Below are 11798 nucleotides of genomic sequence, written 5' to 3'. Positions count from 1 at the left end.
ACGCTTACTTTCTTAGCTTGTTTAAATTGTGTTTAGTCTTCAGCACAAAAGCTAGACATATGTCTTTTGTTTACTTTATGTAGATGCAAACCCTAGCCACAAATGATAGTTTATAAGCTGTTTTGTTTATTTAGGTTGAAGGTTCATCAGAGGCCACGGAAAAGGTGAAGAAGGGCATTTCGAATATTTTGGGTGTGATCACAGACACTTTGGTTCCTGCTCCAGACAAGACTATTGACTGTGATGTCATCACGCTGGTAGCCACTCCGGCAGGCACAACAGAGGTGTATGACAGCAGCAAGGTCAGCTACATCCACACAACTTATATATATTATTCAGTTTTAATGTATGAAATATACACAATTTTAATAAAAAAAAACATTAAATCGATTTATTGTTTTTTTCTGCCAGGCTCGACTCTACAGTCTTCAAGCAGACCCTGCTACATACTGCAATGAGCCTGATGGTATGTAAAACCTTCATGTTTTCTCAAAATTGGATGTGGGATTTTGAGTTTTAATGTGCATTCCATTTTTTTACTCTCTTTTCAGGCCCTCCACAGCAGTTTGATGCCTGGTTATCCAGTTTCAAATTGGAAGAGAGGAAAGCTGAGATCTCTGAACTGCTCATTAACAGTCCTGCCCTAAGAGCTCTTTATACTAAAATGGTATGATGCAACCGTTAATTTATGTCCGTACCGACCATGATTCATCTATGCATGTATTTCCACAAACCAAAATAAATAATTATAGCTTGTGTTCATGTCAGGTTCCAGCAGCAGTGGCTCATTCCGAGTTCTGGCAGCGGTACTTCTATAAAGTGTTCCAGCTGGAGCAGGTACAGCAGATCCGTGTCTAATACTGCCACTTGAGCTGAAATCAGGCTTATGAGCTTATCTGAACACACACAGCTCAGATGCTCAAACAACATAATGACGTCAGTATTAGGCGTAGGAAGCTTTCTTTTGTTGAGGTTTCATTCTATGTGTAGTCTAGGTGGGAAGTTGTGGCCTAATGGTTAGAGATTCAGACTTATTCAAGTTTATTTGTATAGCGCTTTTTACAATACAAATCGTTACAAAGCAACTTTACAGAAAATTATGTTTCTACAATATTTAGTAGTAGCTAGTAGTTTGTGCACGTTTGACAGGATTTTAGAAAAAATAAAAAATAATAATAATAATACAAGACGTAGTCAGCTAGACGATGAACTATCAATATTATAAATTAATAGTTATTATATGATGCAGTCACACATGTAGCAATAATTGTTAGTTCTGTTTGTTGATTCAAGGTTAGGATCATCTGGGGTCCTCTGAGGGTCAGCATCATCTCTTCTCAGGTGTTCTGGATCCAGACTGGAGTTAGATGTAAATCCCGTGGCAAAACATAGAAACAAAATAGAGACATCATTAGCATAGCTGCTGATCCATCAAAGTAAAATTAGTTTAACCCAAGCTAAAGATTAAAAATGCAGATGCAACTACACTCACAATTTAAGAGATACATTATTCGAATGCTTGGCGAAAGAGATGCGTTTTTAATCTAGATTTAAACAGAGAGAGTGTGTCTGAACCCTGAACATTATCAGGAAGGCTATTCCAGAGTTTGGGAGCCAAATGTGAGAAAGCTCTACCTCCTTTAGTGGACTTTGCTATCCTAGGAACTACCAAAAGTCCAGCGTTTTGTGACCTTAGGGTGCGTGATGGGTTGTAGCGTGGTAGAAGGCTAGTTAGGTACGCAGGAGCTAAACAATTTAGGGCCTTATAGGTAAGTAATGATAATTTGTAACTTATAATTTGTAACTTATAATTCAAATGTTGTGAGTTCGAGTCTCAGACCGGCAGGAATTGTAGTTGGGGGAGTGAATGTACAGCACTCTCTCCACCCTCAGTACCACGACTGAGGTGCCCTTGAGCAAGGCACTGAACCCCCAACTGCTCCCTGGGTGCCGCAGCATAAATGGCTGCCCACTGCTCCGGGTGTGTGTTCACTGCTGTGTGTTTGCACTTTGGATGGGTTAAATGTAGAGCACGAATTCTGAGTATGGGTCACCATACTTTGCTGTATGTCACCTCACTTTTTTTAGTTAGTTTTTTTCACTTTTTAAGTGAATAAACTATCAAATACACATTCAGTCAGTTAAAGATTAACATGGTAGCTCCATCTGCTGGTCATGTATGTATATGCAGTAGATTTGCAGTCTTTAGGTGCAGGGCGATGGTTCTGAACCTGTTTAAAGGAATAGTTCACAGAAAAATATATGAAAATATACTCACCCTCAGGCCATTCAAGATGTAGATGAGTTTGTTTCTTCCTCAGAACAGATTTGGAGATATGTAACATTCCATCACTTGCTCACCAATGGATCCTCTGGAGTGAATGGGTGCCGTCAGAATGAGAGTCCAAACAGCTGATAAAAACATCACAATAATCCCCACCACTCCAGTCCATCAATTAATGTCTTGTGAAATGAAAAACTGTATGTTTGTAAGAAACAAATCCATTACTAAAACTTCTAAACATAATCCATAATATTGCTATCTTCAGTAAAAAAAGTTGTCTCGGCTGAATCGGGAGAGAAATATGCACAGATCAAGCACCATATACAAGCCAAAACAATGCAAAAATAAAAATCTGTTCTGATGAAGAAACAAACACATCTACCTCTAGGATGGCCTGAGGGTAAGCAAATTTTTTTTTTTTTTGGTGAACTATTTATTTTATTGTTCGAAACAGTAATCAAAAGCCCTCTGTATAGGCCCTATTTAGAATTTTGTGATGTTTCCAGAACTGTATGTTCTTCAATAAAAACAACAGTTGTTTTGTTGATTGTAGTTAACTTTTTTATTATTATTATTTTAATACATCATTTAATTAAAAATAAATAAACTTAATTCATTAAAAATCATTTTTAATTAACCTCAAGTCTAGTGATTGGTCTAAAAATGCATTCATGCATCCAATGCATTGATTATATGATTTAATAATGTATTATAATTTCTTTAATAATACCTTGTGTGTTACACATTTATTTCTTAGACAAAATACATTTTTTTCTCAATTTTCAGTTATAAAAATCCATCTAATTTAGGTCCATTTGAAGTAATATTTTGTACAATAAGTGTTTGCTTGATGTGAAGTGAGTTCACTCAGAAATGAAAATTCAGTCATCATTTGAACAACCTTATGTCGTTCTATATATTTCTGTAAATCACAAAAGTGGTCAATAAAACAGTTCTGGGTCTATATGTTCTAGTAGGAGGATACTAATGAATATTTTTTGTGTTTTAACGAGTCTATGTAGTGGCATTTTAAGGGGTTGTGCAGCTTCTTCTAATGTGACTATATTTATAAAACACCACAGCCTCTTGTTTATCTCATTTATTTAAAATGTGTGTGTTTGTAGGAGGAAGCCAGGAGGGTAGCGCTGAAGCAAAGAGCGGAGCAGATGGATCATTCTGAGAGTCTTGGTTGGGAAGAAGAGGACGAAGAAGGTTTGACGGAAATTTGCATCATTTAGTGCCATTTATTTGGATTTTTATTGGAAAGTGTTTAACTTCAACTAGTTTTACCTTGCTGTTTCCTTAATAGGCAGCTCACTAGGTTTTAGAACAGTGCCTTTATGTTCCTTCATCACCATGTTTTTTCTCTTTCTCTCTAGGTGAGTTTCTCGGGGCCACGTCTTCATCACGTTTAGATTTCACGCCACCTGTCGAAGAGGCATGTGTCCCTTCGGTAAAGATAGAGGCCTCACCTGAAAGCTCTTCACCCGCTCAAGTGGTGGTTTCCACCAGCAATGTAGCATCGGACATCACTCCCTCTGTAAGCAGCGACAGCGTCAGCTTCCCCACCCAGATCGAGAATCAAGCAGACTCCGTCACCATCAGAGTCACGCAGCCATCGCCCGCTGCAGACGAGGTCTCTCAGAAACTCTCAAAGGCCAATTTACAGGAGACATTCCCAGAGGAGCGTCCCTCACAGACCGCCAGAGAGGACGTAGCTCAAGACCTCCGAGTGTTTGAGCTCAACTCAGACAGCGGCAAATCCACACCCTCCAATAATGGCAAGAAAGGTGAGAGGAAACAGGAGAAGGGTTAATTATAAGAAATTATAAGGTTTTAACAGTACTTTCCAGTTCCATTAATGATTTTAATGACAAAAATAAAAGCAGCTTTATTCAGCAACTACGCATTTGATCGAAAGTGACAGTCTAAACATTTATAATGTTGAAAAAAGGTTTCTATTTGAAATAAATGCAGTTCTTTTGATCTTTCTATTCATAAATAAATTCACAAAAATATTAAGCGCACAACTGTATTTGAATTTGTGATCAAAATAAATGCAGCCCTGGTGAGCAAAAACAAACAAACAAACAAACAAAAAATATATATATATATACAGTACAGACCAAAAGTTTGGACACACCTTCTCATTCAAAGAGTTTTCTTTATTTTCATGACTATTTAAATTGTAGATTCACACTGAAGGCATCAAAACTATGAATTAACACATGTGGAATTATATATGGAATTATATACATAACAAAAAAGTGTGAAACAACTGAAAATATGTCATATTCTAGGTTCTTCAAAGTAGCCACCTTTTGCTTTGATTACTGCTTTGCACACTCTTGGCATTCTCTTGATGAGCTTCAAGAGGTAGTCACCTGAAATGGTCTTCCAACAGTCTTGAAGGAGTTCCCCGAGAGATGCTTAGCACTTGTTGGCCCTTTTGCCTTCAGTCTGCGGTCCAGCTCACCCCTAAACCATCTCGATTGGGTTCAGGTCCGGTGACTGTGGAAGCCAGGTCATCTGGGTCAGCACCCCATCACTCTCCTTCTTGGTCAAATAGCCCTTGATGCCTTCAGTGTGACTCTACAATTTTCATAGTCATGAAAATAAAGAAAACTCTTTGAATGAGAAGGTGTGTCCAAACTTTTGGTCTGTACTGTATATATATATATATATAATGATATGAATGAAGTATGAAATGTTGATTTGATATCTGCACTTTGTGTTTGTGCAACTGTAGGTTCGAGTACAGATGTGAGTGAAGACTGGGAGAAGGATTTTGATCTGGATATGACAGAAGAAGAGGTTCAGATGGCTTTGTCTAAAATAGATGCAACAGAAGAGGTTTGTTCTTCATGACAGTTAATGAAGTACAAATGGCGAAGAGTTATGAAACAAGTTCAATTCAGTGATACGTCTGCTGAAGACAGCTGCGGTTCAGTGTTCAATAAGGGTCAGTGTTGCAAAATTTGTCAATTATGAATAAACTTGATTCATCTATGAAGTAGTTTTACAGAAGAGTCATTAATTAGCTCGATTCAGTTCAAGTTTGGTTCGCAGTAAACGCTACTTCATCTTTGCAAGCGTTGAGAGTTTAAGATGCTTATAACTTGATTAATAACAATATTGTTATCAATATTATATTCTATCATTTTAGATTTGTGAAAATAGTTTTTTTATATTGATATTATATAACAATAGTAATATTCCTTATTTTTATATTTTTATTTAGTAATAAAAATAATAATTATAATTAGTCATATATCAAAGTAAGCATAAAATTGTGCCAAATTGTGCAGCCCTAAAAAAAAAAAGACATTTTATTACCACTGCAGTTTGTCATGCAGCCTTAATATTAAGTGTTATTTAACAACTAGTTTTTATACAGTGCAATGTGTTCTTAAGTGTATCTGAGCACCTTTAATTACATTTTGAGTGAATTTATCACTAACTTTTCAGATTTCGCGCTGTCCATTTGTGATCTGATCACCCGAGGGGAATGACAATAGCAGTAATAAATTCAGTTTTCATTATTTTATTTCTTTACCAGTTGGAAGATGAGGACTGGGAGAACTGGGAGTGAGAATCTGGTGGAGGGAATTCTGGCCCGATATCGACGTGAGATGTTGCTGTTCCCAAAGTGAACCATGCATAATATATATATATAGTCTACGGCCACACCTGCTCATTCATCGAGTCCAGTGAGCGGGTCACCTCCTGCGAATGAAATTTACATGCTAGCTAAATGCTTGTCCACCAAACAGTCATCCGAAGTCTGATGAAGTGGTCTGGTCTCACTCTGGAGGTCCTAAAAATGACCTGCGGTAAAACACTAAGACTGATCAGAGAAGCACATATCAGTTTATGAAAGAGGTCACCTTGGAATGCCATTTGTACCTGCTGTATGTCCAATAATGTTAGTCTCCTTTCGAGATTTCAGTGGGAGAATGTGAATTAACTGCTGGGGTTCCTGATTAGCTGTAATGCTTCATTCATTCTGCTGATGCTCCATGGCCTTGTTCAGTGTTGTGTGGAATGAAAAAAATGTCATGCAAAATTTACAAAAAAAAGTGCTTTCACTTAATGCACGTTTCTTGTGCTGTCCACTTTATCTCCCTTTCTTTGTCTTCATCTTCTCATAGTCTGAAATTGTAAATGTCATGGGTCACTTGGCTTACTGTAGGTAATTTAAGGATTATTTGAGTTCTCATTTCTTAGTCACTTAAATAACACTTTGTATCAAAATAGGTTTAAACTGCAGGCCAATATTTTGGGCGTTTTGTTTTAAGGCAAGGCTCACCTATTGGTGGATACAACCTCCAGACTGACTCGTATCATCTAAATCTCTTGCATGCTGCATCTCTTACAGTCTCTCAACCTTTACCTTTACCTTTTACCTTTAATTTTAGTATTATCTGACATTTTTGAAAATGGGTCTCAAGCTGTCAATACTTTTTACAATTATATTGTCCTCTATTTTTCCAATGAGCATCACCATTAAAAGCAATATCATGCAAGTTGGTGATTTGTTTGAATAGCCATTTTTGTTTCTTTTTGGTCATTTAAAAAAAAAAAATACTGTACATGACTTTGAATATGACAAGACTTTGAATATAGCATGCAACTCACTTTTATGATATCCTTCTGGTGCATTTGCACCCTTTTTTTGAGTTTATAAAAGCTCAGGCTTTTCATAATTATTTATAAGTTTAATTTGACCTTAGCGCTGTACTAATTATGAAATTTTATTTCTTAAAAGTGTGACATTTAGGAATATCTGGAGGATTTTCACAGATAAAATCCAGTCATTTTACATGAATCGATGCAAGCAGGAATTTATTTATTTATTTATTTATTTTTGAGTCTTTGTTTGAAAGTGATTTCTGTGAGCTGAGATTCATGCACTACTAACATTAGACACATTTTGTTAATGTGAACGTTTTGTGTGTTGTGTTTTTGCAACGTCAACGTATCATAGATTGTTACATTGGTGAGCATTTGAAAAGTAGCCTACTTTTAAGGCTCAACTTCACTTTTAGTTGCTTTGAAACAATTGGTTTTCCATATGAACTGTCAGGATGAAGACGGATCTCTTGGACTTTTACAGAGATATAATGATGATGATGATGATGAAGACTCGACAAACTCTATGAAACATAACCACACGCTGAGTGCAGTGAAACACACTACAGGTACATACAGAAACAAAGAGCATAGACAAATGAACAATGAAACATGTTTTACACAGAGATGGTGAAAATAGCAGCTGAAGTCATCCGTCTGATTCATTGAACAATTAAAAAATTGCCTAGACAGAGGCTTACTTAAAAAAAGAGACCCACGTCGCTTTGATCTGGCTATTAAACTATTCTAAATTTAATTTAGGTATTAATAGGGTGCTGAAACATTCATAAGGCTGGGTTAGCCTTGCAGGCAGGGGCTCTGGAAACAGGGAGATGATGACTAGAGATCTAAATATACCTTCAGGAGAAACATCTTTAAGCTTGCATTATTAAAACATAATCCTAATTTATTTTAGTTGCTTTAATTAATGCACCAGACATTGGCTGGGATACATTTTAAATGTAGTTTGAAATGAATGTAGTGAGTAACATAGCAGTTTCCTTTGGGGACAGCAGATGGCAGACTTGATCCAAACCTGTGGTTAAAACCGCAGGTACAGTGCATATAATTTCCCCCAAAATAAACTGCCTTTTTAGTAATTTATGGAAGTGATATTAATACCCTGTCAGCTCAGTTTCTTGGTTTGCAGCTTACTGAGTGTTATTTAGAGTGTTTTTCTGTTCTGCATTCTCTGTGGCAGTGTTTGGCTCTGTGTTTTTATCTTATACTGTATACTTTATACAAGTAGTATGCTACAGTACTAAACTTAAAAACGCACTGTTGACACAAGCCCTCATTATGGTGCATGTTCAATTCAATGATTGACACAGTCATCTCACAAATGGTTATTTTGCATTTTTAATTACATTTTGTGGAAAACTTTTTTAAATTTTGGCAGCCTGACAAAAATAAATTAAGAAAGAGATCAAAGAGAATAGCTGTTGACTATAACTGGCGCTGCACCTCAGTTTGCCTACTAATATTGCCTTTCCTTCCTTCCTGTGGTCATTTTTAGCCATTATAGTGTGTATGGATTCTGCACTTAGTAGTAGACAATCCAGGTAGCCTAACTTTGGAATACTTATTTCAGCATACTATGATTTGGGACACACAAATCCTAATGTTAAATATTATTTAGGACAGGTCGTACGTGAGTTGGGACACAGCATAGGTCTAGTTGAATGCACTGCATTTTGAGATATTATTTTGAGCAGTGTGTTATGTTGTATACAGCACATTTTGGTCAAGTAGTCAGTATGATTTTATAGAAAAATAGGTGAATGAAAGAAAACACCATAATTCAGTATGTAAATATTACAGTGGCATCATTCATGTGAGTTACATTTTGAACATTTGATAAGTCCATGAATGTTGGTCAAAAGAGAGATCTTAAAAATCTGACAATATGACATAGATAGCTCACCTACGGCTGATTATCTATCAGACTGCTGTCTATGCATTAGTGGTTCAAGCTGAATTCATTTTAATTAATTTTAAGATTATTATATGAAGTTAGAGGTTTAGAATAAACCCTAACCAGAATGTTTGAGGAACATCAATACAGTGACAATACAGTCAAGATCTGTGATTTGTGTGTTTTGAGAAAGTTTGATTTAGTAAATGAGCAGAAATAAGTAGCAGAGATTTTAAAAAAGAGAAACAGGATGAGGCGTGGTGCTCATTATCCCATTCCTATACATTTAACCTAAGCTAATAAAAAATAATGAGATTCTTAATCAACTCTCAGTTAATTCAGCCGTCTTCAGCCTTTCACTTGTGCGTTTCGACTTGAAGAATCTGTCACTGTTTCACACACACACACAGATGGTGAGCTTTGAACAGCAGGTTTGTGGAGTGTTTCTGTCTGAATGCTGGTGATGTTGGCCTGTTTTTTTAATTTTTTTAATTTTTTATTTCTTTTCAGTATTCACTGGGTTTATCATAGTTGAGAGGGATATTGACCGAGTGACTAGAACTTAACTTTAACGTCCTCTGTATTTTCACAATACTTCATGTTCCTTTGTCATACTCCCATGTAAATACGGGAAAATCATATTTATGAGATGAAAATTTCTAAATTATGACATTCTAAATCATAAGATAAAATTAATAATTATGACATAAAAGTTTAATTGTCATAATTATTTTTGTCAAATCGTTTTGGTTAATCATTATTATGAAAGTTATAATTTTGACATAAAAAGCCAAACTTTTTGTTATAATATATATATAGATGATAGCATTGTCAATACGATCCCTGTTTACATGGATCCGTGGAACGACTTAAATGCTGAATTATGCATGACAGGCAAGTAGTTGGCGACGTGTCTTCATAAAGAAACACTAAGCAAACATGTAATACACATGTGCATGACATCACCGTTTTCACAAATGTACATTTTCATAGCTTACATAGAGACAATAATGGTATAGTATCAAAAAACAAAAACAAAAAAAACTTGCACTTCCCTTAAACACTGTGGTCATGTGAACGAATGGCCAAAATACATGATACGTTTTTAGTTGGAAATGGTGTTGTCTAAACACCCTCTTAGAGAGCAAGCCACTGTGAGATCTAAAATGTGCAGAAGGAGAATTTAAAATGATATTTAACAAATTTAGAAAGTTGACTTTGGTGTAATGGTTTTATTTTAGATTTGACCGCACTGGCGCACAGTGGTCTACATCACTTAGGTTGGCGTCTCATTTGGATTTGCAACACAGTGGTTGGCATAGTTTGTATTTAATTGACCTGCCATGCCTTTGCCAGTGTTTGCTTTAGGTATAATCAGTGTGAGGTAGATGATGTGGCAGAGATCTGTGTTTGTGTGGCTTGGCAGCACTGAGAGTAAATCTCTAGAGCTCGAGGAGGGCAGCCTGTGATTTTCTCCATTGGTTTGGCATCTCTGTAACTGTGCAATGTTGTCATTATGTTTTAAGCTCCTGTTGCTGTTTAGACGTCAAATGTATTTTTTAAACTACAGTTTGAAATGTCAGGTTGAAAACTCATTAAAGGGGAACTGATTTATTTTTTATGGAAACATTGGCTCATGCAAGCAAACCTCATTATTCTTTCACTTCTTCTTATAGGGTTAATTGAAAATGTAGTAGTTGATATCCTAATATTATGTTCAGCTCTAAAATATTGTATATATTTTATTTAAGCCTGAGACCAAGTGGTCGTGCTAATGCAATCACTATAAAATTATATATATATATATATATATATATTTTTTTTTTTTTTTTTTTTTTTTTTTTTTTTAGTTTTTTTTTCAGTAATCTCAAATGAAGTGTGGGAAACCTGTTTTTAGCTGACTGCTTCAGTTTGCTAATTAGTGTGTTCTCCCTCCAGGTGGTCCATGTTCTTTTATTGAGAGAGAAAAAAGTAGAAAAAAGGCTCCAAACTGGGAGGGACTATAGTCTGAGCCTTGGATAAGACTGGGAGGATGGTTACCATAGAAACAATGCTCCTCATCTTCATTCCGTTTTGCGTCATCTGTATTCCTGAGACAGACTGTAGAATTGAGCCGTGTCCTCCCTTTCTCTGCTCTGTTAGTAATGGGTAGTGTTACAAGCTTTTTACTGACAAATCTGTTGCTATTGATGCTGTTTTTATTGCCACCTGTTTGGGCTCAAGATTTCTTAACAGAATTAACATGAACAGGTAACTATGGTGACAGAATCCAGCTTATATATATATATATATATATATATATATATATATATATATATATATATATATATATATATATATATAAAACAAAGCTTTACAGGGATAAACAGGAAAATAATGATTCAAAGATGCAAACAGAAATCAATTCTGTTAATAAAGTAGCTCTAAAAACTATAGTGTCTTATTATTATAATTAGATTATTAGAATAATAATTATCATAACTATAAGATAAAAAACACAAATTATGAGACAATTCTTTATGTATGTGTGTATATATTTAAATCATAATATAAAAAGTAATAATTATGAGATAAAAGTCATGTTTTATAGGATATAAAAAAATCTAAATTGCTACATGCTAAGTCAGAATTATAGTATAAAAATGGAACATTATGAGGTCATTCTAATACAGTTATGATTTATAATTATGCCTAATTATGGCTTTCTCAATTTCAAGTTTTTATGTGATAATTGTCTTTTTTAATCTCATAAATTTAAGTTCAAGTAGAGTACACTTTATTGTCATTCATCCCCTACATGGGAGAGTGAAATTATATTTCTCTTGCACGTCTGGGCAATAATTTCAAGATTAACAACAGGACAAATATCTGACAAATTAGACAAAAGAGACAATATATACATGACATTGTAAGACACATTAGAAATGTATATTAAGGATATTTCAACTCAGCATGAATGTTTTTTCT

General features: G+C 35.2%; 1 protein-coding gene across 1 annotated transcript in view; it reads left to right on the top strand.

Moving 5' to 3' along the window:
- bsdc1 (BSD domain containing 1) overlaps nt 1–6272 on the top strand; it is an 8132-nt gene extending 1860 nt beyond the window's left edge. The window contains exons 4-11 of the mRNA XM_059517024.1: nt 135–302; nt 412–466; nt 552–667; nt 769–837; nt 3409–3496; nt 3664–4074; nt 5034–5137; nt 5844–6272. Coding sequence (XP_059373007.1) covers nt 135–302; nt 412–466; nt 552–667; nt 769–837; nt 3409–3496; nt 3664–4074; nt 5034–5137; nt 5844–5876 — 1044 coding nt within the window. The 3' untranslated portion in view covers nt 5877–6272. The remainder of the gene's footprint in view (nt 1–134; nt 303–411; nt 467–551; nt 668–768; nt 838–3408; nt 3497–3663; nt 4075–5033; nt 5138–5843) is intronic.
- The last annotated feature ends 5526 nt before the right edge of the window (nt 6273–11798 follow it).

Source organism: Carassius carassius, chromosome 30 (genome assembly GCF_963082965.1).
Source record: "Carassius carassius chromosome 30, fCarCar2.1, whole genome shotgun sequence".
Lineage (NCBI taxonomy): Eukaryota > Metazoa > Chordata > Actinopteri > Cypriniformes > Cyprinidae > Carassius > Carassius carassius.
The sequence above is the reverse complement of the archived record's forward strand: the minus strand, read 5'-3'. Positions and strand labels throughout refer to the sequence as shown.